Here is a 17,709-nt window from a genome sequence, read left to right on the forward strand (position 1 = left end):
CTTGAGAATGCTCCCTAGATGTAGAAGAAGAAGAAGAAGAGTTGGTTCTTATATGCCGCTTTTCCCTACCCGAAGGAGACTCAGTGGCTTACAGTCGCCTTCCCATTCCTCTCCCCACAACAGACACCCTGTGGGGTGGGTGAGGCTGAGAGAGCCCTGATATCACTGCTCGGTCAGAACAGCTTGATCAGTGCCGTGGGGAGCCCAAGGCCACCCAGCTGGCTGCATGTGGGGGAGTGCAGAATCGAACCTGGCATGCCAGATTAGAAGTCCGCACTCCTAACCACTACACCAAACTGGCTCTCTAGATGTACTAGTGGCCTGACTTGTAAAGCACCTTCAGATGTTTAATAGCGCAGGCTGAACATTTTATGTGCACTGCATTTGTACCCCACGTAACTAAAGAGAAATGTGTGAATGGTGTCTATTGCGCATGGCCCCTTCTTCGACCCGTAGCTGGCTGTCTTTCTGAAAGCCGACAAATGACAATTTGCCATGCAAAGATGAGTTGCAGGGATGCAACCATAATCATCACGTGGGAGAGCTTTTGGGTGAGCTGTGTTATTTTACAGCGAGCTTCTTTCTCAAGGCAAAAGAGGTGGGCAGTTATTTAAGCAAGGCTAGACAGACCCTGGTTGTGAACGCCATAGTTATGGTACCGCAGGGGTAGTCAACCTGTGGTCCTCCAGATGTCCATGGGCTACAATTCCCATGAGCCCCTGCCAGCATTTGCAAATGCTGGCAGGGGGCTCATGGGAATTGTAGTCCGTGGACATCTGGAGGACCACAGGTTGACTACCCCTGGACAGGACATCTGGCCACTGTGAGTGGAGGAATGGAGTTGTCCATCCTGTTAAGTAAAAGAAGGAACATAAGGCTTTGCCAGGGGAAAATGGTACAGTGCATAATATTGACTTATCTATAAAAGGAATGAATTAAGTGCATAGGCTGTGCTAGAATTGTATCTTGGCACTTTACCATCCCGGTCCAAGGCTGGTAATAAGCCATCCTCAGCAAAAAAAACAAAAACAAAACCCAACCCTTTGATCTTGGATAAAAGGCATAAAACCATGCTCGCTTCCAGAGACATTTGACCAAATTCCTCCCATAGTACATTTGAGACCCAGCGGTTTTCTTAAAAATCGAGCAAGGGGTTGATCAATATTATCTAATAGCTTTAATCCAAACAGCTGAGCCATAAAGAATAAGGGGACCTACTTTTGATTTAAATGTGCTGGCGCAATTCCAGAAATGACAACGATGTTCTGACTCCAGTGGGAACAAGAGAAAGAAATTTTACTTACAAAAAAAGGGTCACATCTTACGTGACACTTTTGTGTGGGTACGTTTAACTCATTGGGAACAGATAACTTCAGAAACTTTAAAGTGGGTAGCCAATTCATGGGAATTGTAGTCCATGGACATCTGGAGGGCTACAGTTTGACCACCCCTGCCCTAGACAGCAGCTGCCAGTCTGAGCAGACAATACTGGTTTTTATGGACCGTCGTGAGGCAGCTTCATAGATGTGTGTGACATTTAGCAAAACTATTATCTGTATTAGTAGAAAAAGCAAGAGTCCAGTAGCACCTTAGACTAACTAAGTCTGCTCACGTCTTCACTTCTCCTCCTTATAATTCAAGATAAAATGGAAGAAATGGCTGATCGGTTACATCACAACTTGGACGAGGAAGGAACACGAAGGAAGTAAGCAGATCTCTCTCTGAAATACGGTTGCTGCAGTTTTTTGCCTCAACAGGAAGAGAGGTCTGAATTGAATATATGTTAGCAGTTCATTGAGGAATTGCCACACGTGTCTGCTTGATGTACAAAGATAAAGATGTATGTGGCATGGGCGAACGGAAAAGACTGCAGATTGCTTTTATTAACAGCACTTTAACTTTCTGTATAGAAAATGGGGTGTGTTTTATCGGATTATGTTTTATTGTTGTGACGTAAACCGCTGCGAGCCCTTTAGGGGAGTGGCAGTCTATAAGTCAAAATATGAATGAATGAATGAATGAATGAATGATGAATGAATGAATGAATGAATGAATGAATGAATGAATGAATGAATGAATGAATGAATGATAAAATTGTAAACGTTTCTGCTTTCCTTAGAGTGCTGCAGGTGCAAAATGAAATCTACACGAAGGAAAAAGAGAATCTGATATTCGTGGGTGATGACTTCCAAATGACAAAGGCTCATATGGAGAAGCAGCAGGAAACCAAGAGCAAAATGTGGCAGGACGAGGCCTCTCTTATCATGGAGAACACGGTGAGAAGGGCAACGCTTTTGGCAACTTGAACCTGTGTCTCTCGGTTCCTAACCCAATGCTCTAACCACTAGGCCACCCTGTTTCTCATCCCAAAGGACTTCCCTTTAGCTCAGTCCTGGCCAGCAGTAAGAGCCAGAGCTGGTCATCTCCCGTGTCCATGAGCAAGTTGAACCTTCATTCAAGGTGCTGCCCCAAACCAGTCACTTGAGATGCTTAGCTGAAGAAACAAAACCAGATTCAGATATCTGTATGTTTTCCTTTGCAGAGCAAATAGTGATTCTGGAGTGGGAGGGGGAAAGGCCACCCCCCCATCTATGCAAGATTATGATTTTATATTATTGAGGCTGTGCTTGAGGAAATGAACAGGAAAACTTCTATAAAAACAAATTCCTTTAATCAGAGATGTAGATATCATTGGAAAGGCATAGACAGGAATGGCAAATCTTGGGAAAGACTCCTCTGATAAACCCAAGCACACCTCATTCCCCCCTCCCTTGGGAAGGTGATGGCTTTACATTTCAAAGGAGCCCAAACATTTGGTGCAGTCTAACACTACCAATGAGGTGGCTGGATGGAGTCACTGAAGCAGCTGGTGCAAATTTAAATGGACTCCGGGGAATGGTAGAGGACAGGAAGGCCTGGAGGATCATTGTCCATGGGGTCGCGATGGGTCGGACACGACTTTGCACCTAACAACAACAAACACTACCAAGGCGTGGGAGACAGGGAGGCTGGGGAGGATGAGCCAAAAGCATGTTTGTCCTTGGGGTACCAAGCAGCTCAGGAAATGGGATACATCCCAGGCTGACAAGCCAGGCTAATAAATGGATCAATCACAATTATCATGGCAGAGTACTGGGGGATTCTGACAGGCTGCAGTGCACAAATTGGCTCTACATTTCTGTGGATCTATATCCAACCTGGTTTATTAATAGAGCACTGAAGGGCAAGGAGTTGGAGCAAAATTCAGTACACTGTGTAAGGTAAAGCTGCATAATCAAACCACAAAGAATTCTCTTAATGCCTCATAGCAGCGTTTGCCAGGAAGCATTCCGTGTTAGTCTTGCTCCTAATCTCAGTTTTTTTTCTGTCTCAAGTGAAAGTAACAAGGTCATTTTCCTGAGGCATCTATTATTGGCCAGCAATAAACCAAAAATTTCACTCTTCACATAGGAATAGACTTAAGTGGCATCAGACAGAAAGGCCAGACGACTTATAAGATGGAAGTCGTTTTCTGGTTTTTGGTTAAATCTTTACTGAATGTTGCAGGATTTAGAAGAAGAGTTGGATAAGAAGGACAGACTGATAAAGAAACTTCAGGATCAGATCAGAATCCTTAGAAAGTCTATAGAAAAAGGTAAGAGTGTTGCATTTTTTTTTGGGGGGGGGGGGCTCCCCCCAGGACACAATTTGCTTTAAAACAGTTGGGTTTGGAGTACAATGGAAATCAAGTGGAAGGTGAAACCAGTGTGGATATAACTACAGGGATTTGGGGTATGTTTATCCAGCTCTGTCTTACAAGCCCTGCAGAACTGTGCCAGCTCTGGCAAGACCCGGATTTCCTGCAGGCGCTCATCCCACCAAGGGAAAATCAACTTCAGAGAGAGGGAAATATCCTGGAGCCTGGCTCCTTATTTTCAGATTACACAATGCCAAGGGTTCAGTGTTATATCTGCAGCAGATCTTTGTGGTGACCAAAATGCCTTTAAGGTCATCATGGAACTGAGCAGTCCGTGGTTATTGCATTTGGGGTAGACGTTTTGCAGAGTGCCATGCCACAGTCCAAGATCCCCCTCCCCCCCCCAAAAAAAAAAGCTTTCAATGCCAGCAAAGCATGTTTTTCCTTGCAATAAATGTTTGTCGATATTTAACAGACAATGACGTTCCCGTCTCGGCTGTGGAAAAGGAGTACGTTGGAATGCTGCAGTACCGAAAGGAAGACGAAGCCAAAATAGTTCAGAATCTGATTCTTGGTACTTCAGTAACACTTTGCATTTCAGCTAAGTATAAATCATAAGCAAGGGCCCAAATTTCACGCATGTTCTTGGGTTGTGATCAGTATGAATGGTTCCTTCCCCCTTACTTATCTCCCGTCTTTGTTCTTAACAAGACCAGAGTGTCTTTGTCTAAAACTGATTGCTTTGAAAAAGATGTGAAAATGCAACTCAGGCCTCTGCCTTCCTTTCCCCCCATTTCTATGATTTGTGGAAGCTTTTCCACAAGTTTAAAAAAGTTTAAAGTTTATAAAAAAAACTGGAATGCTTCACTATCCTGGATTTGCTTTTCCTTCTCAGACCTGCAGGTTCTGTCAATTGCTCTCTTGAAACATGGGTGGAACTTATGCCAAATTAACCCAATGTCATTTTTTCTCCTCATTTTGCTTAAAATATTTCGTCCACAAACGGTCATCCCAAACCAGCCCCAGAATGATGATGCCTGTTTCTCTCATCTGGAGCAGCTGTAACACCATAACATCTGCATAGAATCCTAGAATCCTAGAATTGGAAGGGACCTCCAGGGTCACCTAGTCCAACCTCCTGCAGGAAATTCACAACTACCTGCCCATCCACAGTGACCCCAATTCTATGCCCAGATGATAGCCCCCTTGCAAAAAAACCCCCTCCAATTCTATGACCCCAATTCTATGCCCAGATGATACCCCCTTGCAAAAAAACCCCTCCAGAATCCTTGGCCAGTCTGGCCTGGAGGAAATTCACTTCCTGACCCCAAAGTGGCAATCGGCATTTCCCTGGGCATGCAAGAAAGGGGCACAAGAGCCAAGCTCAGACATGATCCCTTCTGCCCACCCACTCACCATCTGCCTCAGTTGACATGATCATCATTTCAGTCGGATGGCTACCTAGTCTCTGCTTAAAAGCTTCCAAAGAAGGAGAACCCACCACCTCCCGAGGAAGCCTGTCCCATGCCTTTTCCCCCCCTCTGAACCACTGGAACGGCTCACTATACCGTGTCTCCTTAAAAGCTCACTAGGCGGCGAGATGACTTCTGTAATCAATAAATAATAAATACTCTTTGATTCTTGGATTCATGCAGATCTGAAACCCCGAGGAGTGGTAGTAAACATGATACCGGGGCTCCCGGCTCATATCCTTTTCATGTGTGTGAGATACGCGGATTATCTGAATGACGACGGGATGCTGAAATCCTTCATGAATATGGCAATCAATGGTATCAAGCAAGTAATTAAGGTGGGGATGCTTTGTTTACAGTTGGCTTTCTTTCATAGATTTCACAGCTGAACTCCGGGGTAACGCTCACAGCGGTCCTGATTTCAGTGCCAAGAATTACTGCCTGAGCGCTCCCCCTCCCCAGCATCGCACATTATCGAAGGCTTCCCCCCCCCAGTGGTTCTCAACCTCTTCTATCTTACTTCCACCAATCACTCTGTCAAAGGCCACTTTTTTTTGGACCAGGACTTGTATATGTTTACAGGCATTCTGTTTTACTTATTTATTCACATCATTTATACCTCACTTTTCTCCACGTTGGGGGACACAAAGTGGCTTACAGTATTCTCCCCTCCTTCGTTCTGTCCTCCCAACAGCTCTGTGAGGTAGGCTAGGCTAGGCTAGGCTGAGAATGTGGGATTGATATCCTTGATGAGATCAGGCTACCCCAGTTAGGCCAAGCGCTTTTCGAGAACCTCTAGGACAGGGGTAGTCAACCTGTGGTCCTCCAGATGTTCATGGACTACAATCCGCATGAGCTCCTGCTAGCAAATGCTGGCAGTGGCTCATGGTAATTGTAGTCCATGGACATCTGGAAGACCACAGGTTGACTACCCCTGCTCTCGGAGAACTGTCTTCTCAGGTTGCTTCAGATGAAGTCTGCCCTAACAGAACATGCAAGGATAAAGCTTCATTTGCAAGTGCCTGTTCAGCTGTGCTCTAAGCTATTTCTGTGCATAAACAAACATATTGTCTCATGATCTAGGAGCACGTTGAAGATTTTGAGATGATGTCTTTCTGGCTCTCAAACACATGCCACTTTCTGAATTGCCTGAAACAGTACAGTGGGGAAGAGGTAAGAATGGTTTAAGATGCCCGTATCAAGGAGCTGAACGGCACAGTGGTCTTTATGCCAGGCCTACGGTTGGTTTCCCAAATGGGTGGGAGTTAATTGATTTTCTAATATATTTTAAAAATTTGTTGACACTTTATCGGGTGATATGACCATACATGGCCATGTCAGTCCGCCCTCCCCTCCCAAAACGGCCAGTGACGGTCCTGGAGGGGGTGGGAAGGGGAAGGGCCCCAAGTGGGCATGTCCACAGCTCTGCTTCCCAACCCTATTCTGCAAGATCGGGCCACTTCTGGGGCTACTTGAAGCCTGAAGAATGTTTCAGGGGTTGAGAAAGGCTGATCTAGAAGGAAACATGCTGGGTTGGACCCAGCCTAGAATTTCCAGTCATTGGGGGGGGGGCTGTTTTTTGCAAAATCTCCCCCTCCAGCAAGAAACTATTGTTTCCCCCATCCCAATGAATCAGCATTTCAGGGACTGCCAAAGGAAGGGGGGCTTGGCAAAAAATCCCACTCACCGTCTTGTGCCCATGGAACTTCTAGGCAGGTTTGAAACCATCAGGTCTTGAGACTCAAGGTAATGGTTTGCATAACAAATCAAACACTTTCCATTGAAAGGCTCCTTCCGTAGCACTCCGCTATTCTGACAGTGTTAAACAGGAAATGGGAAGGCGACTGTAAGCCGCTTTGAGCCTCCTTCGGGTAGGGAAAAGCGGCATATAAGAACCAACTCTTCTTCTTCTTCTTCTCAAATCCGCCCACGAATGCCTATGACTTCACCTTCTAAATCCCCCGTGTCGTTCTGAGCATCCATGAACACCACACAGTGTAATAGCTTAATACTTTAAAGCCTGCCGTTTATTTATGGTCTTAAAGAGCCTCGTATTTCTAAGGACGCAATGCTGACTTTCAGGAATTCATGAAGTACAACAGCCCACAACAGAATAAGAACAACCTGAAGCATTTCGACCTGTCGGAATACAGGCAGGTCCTTAGCGACTTGGCCATCCGTATCTATCACCAGTTCATTATTGTGATGGAGAACAACATTCAGCCAATGATAGGTAAGAAGAAGGGAAGAGGGGGAAAGAAGAAGGGAAGAGGGGGAAATAAGTGTGCTATTTCTTTCTCTCCTGAACAAGGTATAAATCCGAAGGAGAACTGCTCAGTATCCCAGTCAGGTCTATTTTATTATTATTATTATTATTATTATTTAATTTCTAGACCGCCCTTCTCCCAATAGGTCTCAGGGCAGTTTACAACATAAATAGTTAAAACACAATAAAATCCCCATAAAAACCCCAATTAAAAGTTACATATAACATAACATATAGCGGCGGTGGTCACAATTCTGATCTTAGTTCAGCCTGGTGGAGAGAATAATGTTCAGAAGAGGGTGGCACCAATACAATAGATCTAACCATGATCTCGGTGTTAGAGATCTCAATATTGGAGGGGATCCTCTGATGGGTTAGTGGGAGAGCTGCCCTGGCCTCAACCATATGCCTGGCGGAAGAGCTCCGTCTTACAGGCCCTGCGGAAAGCTGGTAGATCCTGCAGGGCCCTTAGCTCTTCTGGGAGCTCGTTCCACCAGGTTGGGGCCAGGACTGAAAAGGCCCTGGCCCGGGTCGAGGCCAGGCGCACATCCCGTGGGCCCGGGACAACCAGTAAATTCATACCCGCAGAGCAGAGTGCCCTGCGGGGGGCATAAGCAACCAAGCGGTCCCGCAGGTAGATGGGACCCAGACCGCGTATAGCCTTAAAGGTCAATACCAATACCTTGAATCTGATTCGGAATCTGATTTAATGGGACTTACTCCCAGGAAAGGGTTCTGAGGATTGTACCCTAGAAGCCCTTAGTGGCGTGAAGCCTTCCCAAAAGGTTAATTCAGAATCGCTATTTCTTAACAGGTATTTATTCCTCCTGAACCGGAGCCCAATCACCATTTGAGAAGCCAAAAACATTCCATCTCAGTGTTTGTGTGCACACACTTGCAGTCCCTTGCTTGGCCTGCTATTCCAACAGGCATTTGAGTTTTCTTCCAGGGGTGAATTGTTCGCCCTCCCTGTCATCAGCATTTCCCAGAGCGCAGGTTATACCCCGGTTGGCTCTCCCCTCTTTGCATTAGTGTAATAGCAAGCAGCCGATATTCCAAACAGCTAAGCAGCTTTTGGAAATGGCGATTTGCTTCCAGAGCCAAATGGCAGAGATGAAAGAACCTTTGTTCAGATTGGCTGGCTTGCTGTTATCTTTCCCCCCCCCCCCCCTCCAGTGCCCGGAATGCTGGAGTACGAGAGCCTCCAGGGGATTTCTGGCTTAAAACCCACCGGCTTCCGCAAGCGATCCTCCAGCATCGACGACACGGATGCCTACACCATGACCTCCATCCTGCAGCAGCTCAGCTATTTTTACACCACGATGTGTCAGAACGGCTTGGACTCCGAGCTTCTGAAGCAGGCGGGGAAGCAGCTTTTCTATCTGATCGGAGCTGTCACGCTGAACAGCCTCTTCCTCCGCAAGGACATGTGCTCTTGTCGGAAAGGCATGCAGATAAGGTGAAGCCCTGCGACGTCTCCAGAAGGCGATTCAGGAGGGGTTTTGTTTTTTTAAGGCACGAGAGCGTAACGCAGGGGGTAGTCAAATCGCAGCCCTCCAGATGTCCATGGACTACAATTCTCAGGAGCCCCTGCCAGCAAATGCTGGCAGGGGCTCATGGGATTTGTAGTCCATGGACATCTGGAGGGCCGCAGGTTAATTACCCTTGGTATGGGCCACGGTTTAGGGCATGGCTTGGCATGCAGAAGGTCCCAGGTTCATTCCCCAGCATCTCTGGTTATAAAACAGTAAGGTAAAGGTAAAGATATCCCCTGTGCAAGCACCGAGTCATGCTTGACCCTTGGGGTGACGCCCTCCAGCGTTTTCATGGCAGACTCAATACGGGGTGGTTTCCCAGGGCCTTCCCCAGTCATTACTGTTTACCCTCCAGCAAGCTGGGTACTCATTTTACCGACCTTGGAAGGATGGAAGGCTGAGTCAACCTTGAGCCGGCTGCTGGGATTGAACTCCCAGCCTCATGCGCAGAGCTTTCAGACGGCTGCCTTACCACTCTGCGCCACAAGAGGCTCTTTATAAAACAGTAGGTAATAGGACCCTGGAGAGCCACTGTCAGTCTGAGTAAACAGTATGGCTCTTGATGAACCAATAGTCTCATTAAGTATAAGGCAGCTTGGTGGTGCCCCCAGACTCACAAAAGGCGAGGACCCCAGAAATAGACCTCGGTAGCTGGGGTGGCCAAGCTGTGGCTCTTCAGATCTCCATGAACTACAATTCCCATGAGCCCTCCCAGGACATGCTGGCAGGGGATCTTGGGAATTATAGCCCATGGACATCTGGAGAGCTACCGTTTGACTACCCCTGCCGTAGGATTTCCGAGACAAAGAGAGATTCAGAGGTGGTTTTCTGCTGCTTCCCTCTGTCTAGCAACCTTGGGCTTCCCTCGTGACCTCCCATCCAAATGCCGACAAAGGGCTGACGCTGCATAACTTCCAAAATTGGATGAGATCAGGCTAGTCTTTAGAAGGGACATTTGGCTCTTCCATTTAAGGTTTCTCTGGAGAGTGAAAAGCGATGCACTGCATTCCTAGCTTCTGAGAGAAAGGGAATTTTTTTAGGACAGTGTTTTCCTCTGCTTGTTAATCCCAGGTGTAACATTAGCTACCTGGAAGAATGGCTTAAGGAGAAGAACCTGCAGAACTGCTCGGCCAAGGAGACCTTGGAGCCTCTTTCCCAAGCTGCTTGGCTCCTTCAGGTGAAAAAGACCACAGACGACGATGCCAAAGAGATCTCTGAGCGTTGCACGTCCTTATCGGCTGTTCAGGTGGGCATTCCTGCCGGGAATCATAGAGTATTGTGCAGAGTGTCCCCTGGGAACCTTCATGACGCTTCATTCTAATTGGGCAGCCATGAGTGAAGCTTTTTGCCTGGCGAGCTGTGCTGATACATCCAGGCCCCTCTGCTGGTACTGTAGCTTCTCTCATTAAAACGTCCACAATTCAAAAACAAACAAATATTTCCTTGTCGGCCTGGCTGTTCACAGGGAAAATTGCAAGCACTAAGTTGGCCTTTTTCATTTTATACAGATAGTAAAAATCCTGAACTCGTATACTCCCATAGATGATTTTGAGAAGAGAGTGACTCCGTCATTTGTTCGTAAAGTACAGGTAAATCTATTCAATTACCTTTGCACAGCCCCATCTGGCAGCATGTTTGAAGAGAACTTTTTATCCCCCCCCCCCGTTTGGTGTTGTGAACTGCTTTAATCTTCTCCACTCTTTATCCTTAATTTCAGGCGATGCTGAACAACAGAGAGAATTCTCCACAGTTGATGCTAGATACCAAATATCTCTTCCAAGTGACATTTCCTTTCACCCCTTCGCCGCACGCTCTGGAAATGATACAAATTCCCAGCAGTTTCAAACTTGGCTTCCTCACCAGAATATAATTAAACCGGATGGACGGGAAACGCATCTTGCGCTTGAACAGGCAAACATCGGACTCGGTCGGGTGCTTCCCCAAACTCTGTTAAATAAGCTCCGTAGCGTAGAAGTCAATTTTGAAAACTGTTTGGGAATCAGGGGGTAAGAAACAGAGTCAGGACCAGATCTTCGCTGGGCAATCTAAGACAGATTCAGGTGGGTAGCCGTATTAGTCTGAAGCAATAGGACAAAATTTGAGTCCAGACCAACAAAGTTTCACGCTGAGTATAAGCTTTTGTGTTCATTCTTCTTTTGTGAGTCCAGTGACACTTTTAAGACCAACAAAATGTTACGATTCGGAAGAAAGATGCCTGCCCAAGATATGGATATCAATTAAATTTATATGGAATTAAATTTTGTTGGTCTTAAAAGTGTCAATGGAGTCATACTTCAATCGTAGACAGAGTTACTTCGGTCTGTTTTCCAGAATTAATCTAACGGGCTTGATGTTAACAACCTACTACAATTGCACTGTTCGTCTATCTCCTCATTGTCGTGGACTATAGCTGCTGGGAGCTGGACTCTATCTGCGTTGACTCCCGGCCAGCAGGGCTCTGATCTTGTTAGCACTAAACGTTTTCAGTTGCTAAAGACTAGACAAAACATTCCTTTGTCTTTTGCAATATTTGTAAATTTAGATTCCTGTATATGTGTATTTTAAGAAAGCTGTCGTCGTAGATATTTAATATATGTACATATAATGAAATATTTTTTTTTTAAAGATGATGATTGTGCTGTGCCAATATCATGTCAAATTATTGATATGAGGATAGGATTATACCGGAGACACAAACAACCGGAAATTGGTAATTCTATATGGCAGCTTTTTTCCTTCTCCCGCCCCACAAATATTTTCCTTGGTTTAAAAAATGGTAGCTTTCAAAGGTGTGCTCATGGGTTTCAAAAAGAAACAGAAAATCGGCCCAATGAATAGAGATCTGTTCACCTGGAGAAAATGACTCCTTTGGAAAGTGAAACACTCCACTTCTTAATGTTTATTCACTGGCCCTTTCTCCACTCACAGTTACCTTTCTGAACGGCTTTCCCTGTCCCTTCCTATAGATTCCAGATTTGTGTTTACCAACACAGCAAAATAAGAAGCGAGTAAAGGATTAAGCAATTCCTGTCAAAGCTGGTTTCATTAAAAAAACAAAACAAAACTGGGCAGTAAACACACACACACAGAAATCCCAATGACACACATTTGTCTCTGTCTAATTTCCCTCTCAGCATATTAAAGATTATAACCATAGATTATCCGCTATTATGCGCATTAAAAATCCCAGCAAGATCTCCACCCAGGGGAAAACCCCTTTTCATGTAAAACATCCAATCTCTGGGTAAACAATTCCACGCATTGAGAAAGGCACAGGATATTAATTGAATGAAGGGATAATATTTATGTGTTGCATAAGGAATCACAGCACACGGTGGCTTGTACTAATGTCCCTGAAAGACACACAGAGAAAATGCAGTAAGGTTGGAGCATTTTGAATCTTCCGCATATCCAGGTGAATTTCCGTCCTTTCCATCAGAGTGCAATACTCCCTTCGTCTGAACAGGATGCTGACCTTGTGTTCTCGATGTGACAACTGTTCCTTAATTCTCCAGGTTAGCAGAAGCTAGGTGTGCATCTTGCCTGTCAATTCCTACCTGCGTACAATTGTGGCTCAGGCCAGGATTGGGCAGCAGTGCTGTCTCGGCCCAAAATGAAAAGCATCCAGGGGGGCATCACAGAAAAGAGCACTGATTAACAAAAACGAGGAAATTGTATCTCAGAGGCCGTTTGCACCGAGCGTGTGTAAGAACATGGTTTTTGCGCCTGTTAATGCCGATGGCCTCAACCATACCTAGCTGTTTTTACAATGCTGGGGGACTCCTGTGCATGCAGGAAGAGGTAAACAGGCTTCTGCAAAGCCTGTGCATAGAGGTCCCTCGGATTGTTTCCAGCGACCACATTCCCACTGGATATGAACTCTTGCTCTTGTGAATTTTATGTCATGCGTTTTCCGAGTGGGCGTCCCTTTCATCACTGAGGCCTCAAAGGTCAGCTGGTTTCCTTTGAGGACGGGGAAAAGAGCAGAGAAGGTCTTCCTGTCCAGCTGTTCCAATCTACAGGTCCACATTACCCAACCGATAGGGTGCCCTATGAACTATTTAAATATTTTCCCCCGTGACATTCTGGGGGAAAGTAGGAATCGGCCGCTGCGAATTATGTACGTGTGCAATGCCTGAGAAGCAAAGAAGTACAGTCCCTGCTCGCTGCAGATCTTCAAGCCATTGCCAAAAAAAAGGAAATAAAATCACGTGAAGCTGCCTTCGACCGACTCAGCCCCTTGTGAGCCCTCTGTGAGAAAGTTCAAGCATTTGTTTCTTCATTCCCCTTTTCTTTCATGAGCATCGCTTGAGGGGGGACCCTTGAAAAGATCCCCGTAGCGATTGACTGCACTGGCTCCGAATCGGTAAACTGCTAGCACAAGCAGATTCCTTGCAAGAGGAAGCTGTGGGGAAATAACGTCTGAACCCTCTGTAAGGCCAAATAGGGTCCTCTGGTCTGGAGAATATGCATACTTAAGACCCTGGGCTCAGTAGGTCCAGGGAGCTGGGCAACCTACGGGTTGGCTGCATGCCAGGCGTTCCTGGACAGAGGAGGGGCTGCTACAAAGTCCACAGCGATATGTCTGCGTATTGATCCTCTGAATTCAAAGGTTCACATTGGGTCACACGGGGCCGCCTTTTGTTTGGCGCAAAAGCTTCACGGCATGAGGCGTAGTCGCACAAATGGCAAAGACCATTTCTGCACTGGAGGTTTCATGCCGGGCTGCAGGCTGGAGTTTTAGTCATGGCCGGTTGCTCTACCTCTTCCTGCACCCACACGGGGGAGCATTTGGCCTGGTGCACCTCATCCAGCCCTGATTTGTGCTCCTGCACGGGAGCTGGGGCAGTAAAGTGCCCAGTGCATAATCGGTCAAAATGAGTTTCTAAGCACAGCGGTTGAAATCAGGGCTCTGATTCAGGATACGTCTTACAGTGCAATCCTATGCGCTAACTGTATATAACAATTCTTGTATGTCTTGCATTTTATGTATGCTGTGTTTATTTCATGCAGTAACGCCGAAATTACTTCACGGTCAGTGGAAGCATTGGGATGCAGGAATGCACTGATTTTATTGAGGCCGTGTGTTAAGCCTTGGGTTTTTAGCTTTAATCAATAGTAGTACTACATTGGAAAATTGTGTTCTACCCTACAGAGGCTTTAATTCATTTCTGTTATTTTGACCTTTTTAGGTTCTTGACTTTTATTTGGTCCGAATATTTTCTCCGTTTTGTTTTTAACAATGCCGCCTTCAGCAGAGTTACGCCCTTCTAAGCCTATTGAAGTCAACTTGCAGGATAAATGTTGTATTTCTTATTGTTTGTTTACTTCATTTTCTACCCCATTATTCCCCCAATGGGGGACCCAAAGGAGCTTGCGGTGTTCTCCCTCCATTTTATGCTCACAACAACCCTGCGAGGTAGGTTAGGCCGAGAGCATGTCACTGGCCCAAATTCACCCAGCAAGCTTCCATGACACAGTGGGAATTTGAACCTGGGTCTCCCAGATCCTAGTTGGACACTGGCTCTGAATTCTTGACATGCAGAGTTGGTTTAAAATATGTTCAAGTGGAGGGTATCGTATTATATCTGTTTCAGTGGAAATGTCTGATTTGTGGTTTTATTGATTTTATGAAATGTTTGTCAGTTATCACCATATATTTATTTACCACCTTGGAAAGGTGGTATAGAATGTGTTTTTTTTTAAATAAGACTACAAGAATTGTTATAAATTGTTTTTCTCTTTATTCAAGAATCTGTCTTCAGTGACTGAGGACTAACTTTAGTTCCTGGCACCTGAACTGGGAGTATGGATATGCCACAAGGGCTTTACGATATAGAAGTGGACAGTTGTGCCTTAAATACCTCCAAAGTAGATTAACTCCACATTAAGTTTCTCCTGGCGCATTTCTGCTTGTTCGCAGTTTGCTTGCTCGCTTGCTTGCTTGCCTTCCAGACGCTTCTAAGTGTTTATCTCTGGGAACAGAAGGTAGGTAGTTTTATATCTTTTCTCCCCTTTGCAATAGCAAAACATTTGCGTTCTTTCCTTTCGGTACTCCTCTGCCCCACGTGTCTTGAGAAGAATCGATCGATTCCAATTTAGAATAAAAGGAAGAATTGAAGCCAGAGAGGGCAGGTATCAAAATCTGTTCCAACTCTTATGACTTCAGCAAGACTATTTGCTACCCTAAGATCCGTTAACATTTTAGTAACTAAAACATCTGAGGGAAGCTCATTTCACTGGGGCATAAATGGTTTCATCCATTTCTTTCTTTCTTCCTTCCTTCCTTCCTTCCTTCCTTCCTTCCTTCCTTCCTTCCTTCCTTCCTACCTTCCTTCCTTCCTACCTTCCTTCCTTCCTTCCTTCTTTCCTTCCAAATTTTCTTCCTTCCTTCCTTCCTTCCTTCCTTCCTTCCTTCCTTCCTTCCTTCCTTCCTTCCTTCCATATTTTCTTCCTTCCTTCCTTCCTTCCTTCCTTCCTTCCTTCCTTCCTTCCTTCCTTCCTTCCTTCCTTCCTTCCTTCCTTCCTTCCTTCCTTCCTTGCCTTAGCCCTGAGTCCTATTCTCCTTCCTTCCTTCCTTCCTTTTCTTTTCTTTTCTTTCTTTTTCTCCAGATGCTTTAAATCTAGGAAATGGGGGGTCAGAGTTTGCCTCACTAAAACAGGGATGGGCAAATTGGTCAGCTGGAGGGTTCACCTGGATCTCTGCTCCTTTTAAAGATCCTGATAAGGTCCTCCCCACGGCCTTCTGGCACTGACAATTTTATTATTATTACTATTATTAATATTTGGATTTATTGGTCACCCCTCCCTGTGAAAAGGCTGGGGGCAGCTAACAACAGCATGGAAACACACAATGTTTTCCCACCAATCTTGGCCCTCTTACCTATCTCCAGGGTCTGATTCTCTCAGCCAAATGTGAAGAAGAGCTGGTTCTTATATGCCGCTTTTCTCTACCCAAAGCAGCTTAAAAATCGCCTTCCTTTTCCTCTCCCCACAACAGACACCCTGTGGGGTGGGTGAGGCTGAGAGAGCCCTGATATCACTGCTCGGTCGGAACAGCTTTATCAGTGCCGTGACTAGCCCAAGGTCACCCGGCTGGCTGCATGTGGGGGAGCAGGGAATCAAACCCAGCTCCCCAGATTAGAAGTCCGCACTCCTAACCACGACACCAAGCTGGCCCTCAAGGGCCACCTAAAAGCATTCACGTCAGGCTAGATCAGTGGGTCCCAAACGTAATTTGTGTCTCTCCTGCTTTCTTCTCTGGTCTCTCTCAGCCCCAGCCTCACCGCCAAGATGTGCGACCAGACGTTTTTGGCTAACGTGTTCGGTCCGTGTGACTTCTGCTATGCTGAGCGTCCCCTCCTGGAGATTTTCCGCAAATCGGAAAAATTCAACTACTGCTCCCTCTGCGTTGAACTGGTAAGAGGCGGAAGGGTTTTTAAAATTCTTTTTTTTTTTCGCCATCAAGTCGCAACCGAATTCTGGCAACCCCACAGGGGTTTCAAAGCAAGAGGTGTTCACAGGTGCGTCGAACGTGGAGGAGCGGGGAATCAAACCCGGTACTCCAGCTCAGAGGCTCTAAGCCGCTGCACCAAGCTGTCCCTTGTGAGAAGGGACAAAAATAATTCAGAACTACAAAATGGTATTTAAGAAACTAGTCAGAAAAGTAGGACTGCCAAGCGGTGGGTGGTAAAATGACGAGATTTTGAGAGTGGGGTTTGGGGAAGGACGTCTGCAGGATATGATGGACGTCTGCAGGATATGATGCCCTAGAGTCCTCCCTGCAGAGCAGCCATTTTCTCCAAGGGAATTGATCTCCGCTCTCTGGAGATCACCTGTAATAGCAGGTGACCTTCAGGTCCCCTCCTGAAGGTTGGCAGCTTTGCGATAGGGCCTTTTAAAAATGAATTAATTTGTTTATTTGTTTGTTTGCTTTGGAAGAACTGAGGCCTGGCCCCTGGGTTTTGACGGCTTGTTTGTCCGTTGTCAGGGAGCCAGTTTGGAATTGAAGCCTTTGCCTCCTCCCCAAATGAATTTGCTAGCTGCAAGATAAGTGCCCAGGACACACACACACACACACATACACACAGATGTTGTGATAGGGCCTTTGCAGCTGCATGCAGAGGGGGGCACTTAACCCTTTGACCTCAGGAGCATCTGCCCCATTTGTTAGCTGAGTCCTGCCGCTGGTGTGTGTGCCCATGGTGCGGTTGAGCTGCCGGCTGCCAAATTATGGTAAACCCTGTCAGGTTTCAAGGCAAGACGCCAAGGAAGGTGGCTTGCCTCTGTGCGGCAGGCCTGGATTCCCTCAGTGCTCTCCGCCCCAAAGGGCGTCCAGCTGCCTCTGCTTTGCTTCTGAGATGAGATCGGTCTAGTCTGGGCCTTCCAGTCCAGTTGCTACCCAGTTAAGGCTGCCCGCCTCCAGATTGGCATCAGGAATTACAGCTCATTTTCAGGAGCTAGCCCAATTTTGAAGGGCCTGTAAGACGGGGCTTCTCCACCAGGCATTTTGTTGGGGCCAATAATCTAATAACATCTGCATCACTGATAAACAAAAGGATGTCTTGGCAATTGTTAGAGATTCCTTGGCAACTGAATTTTATTTTTTAAAAAATCTTATTTGGCTTTATTGTCCATGACTGCAACAATCGTTTTGATGCTTTTAACCCCGTGGAATTTCTTCGATGGTGTTCACCGCCCCAAGCTGACTTTCGGCCAGGGGCGATCTATACATTTGATAACAAATAACTCTCCAGCCTA

At 46.1% G+C, this 17,709-nt stretch overlaps 1 protein-coding gene across 4 annotated transcripts in view; it reads left to right on the top strand.

Annotated features, from left to right (window-relative positions):
- Positions 1–11,596, top strand: part of MYO5C (myosin VC) — a 43,603-nt gene extending 32,007 nt beyond the window's left edge. For all 4 annotated transcript variants that reach the window (XM_077318091.1, XM_077318092.1, XM_077318093.1 and 1 more), the window contains exons 31-41: positions 1,642–1,705; positions 2,120–2,276; positions 3,547–3,634; positions 4,152–4,250; positions 5,332–5,486; positions 6,232–6,321; positions 7,231–7,381; positions 8,591–8,873; positions 10,021–10,195; positions 10,458–10,538; positions 10,667–11,596. In XM_077318091.1, coding sequence (XP_077174206.1) covers positions 1,642–1,705; positions 2,120–2,276; positions 3,547–3,634; positions 4,152–4,250; positions 5,332–5,486; positions 6,232–6,321; positions 7,231–7,381; positions 8,591–8,873; positions 10,021–10,195; positions 10,458–10,538; positions 10,667–10,819 — 1,496 coding nt within the window. In that variant the 3' untranslated portion in view covers positions 10,820–11,596. The remainder of the gene's footprint in view (positions 1–1,641; positions 1,706–2,119; positions 2,277–3,546; positions 3,635–4,151; positions 4,251–5,331; positions 5,487–6,231; positions 6,322–7,230; positions 7,382–8,590; positions 8,874–10,020; positions 10,196–10,457; positions 10,539–10,666) is intronic.
- Positions 11,597–17,709: the final 6,113 nt, after the last annotated feature.

This window comes from Paroedura picta, chromosome 18 (genome assembly GCF_049243985.1).
Source record: "Paroedura picta isolate Pp20150507F chromosome 18, Ppicta_v3.0, whole genome shotgun sequence".
Classification (NCBI taxonomy): domain Eukaryota; kingdom Metazoa; phylum Chordata; class Lepidosauria; order Squamata; family Gekkonidae; genus Paroedura; species Paroedura picta.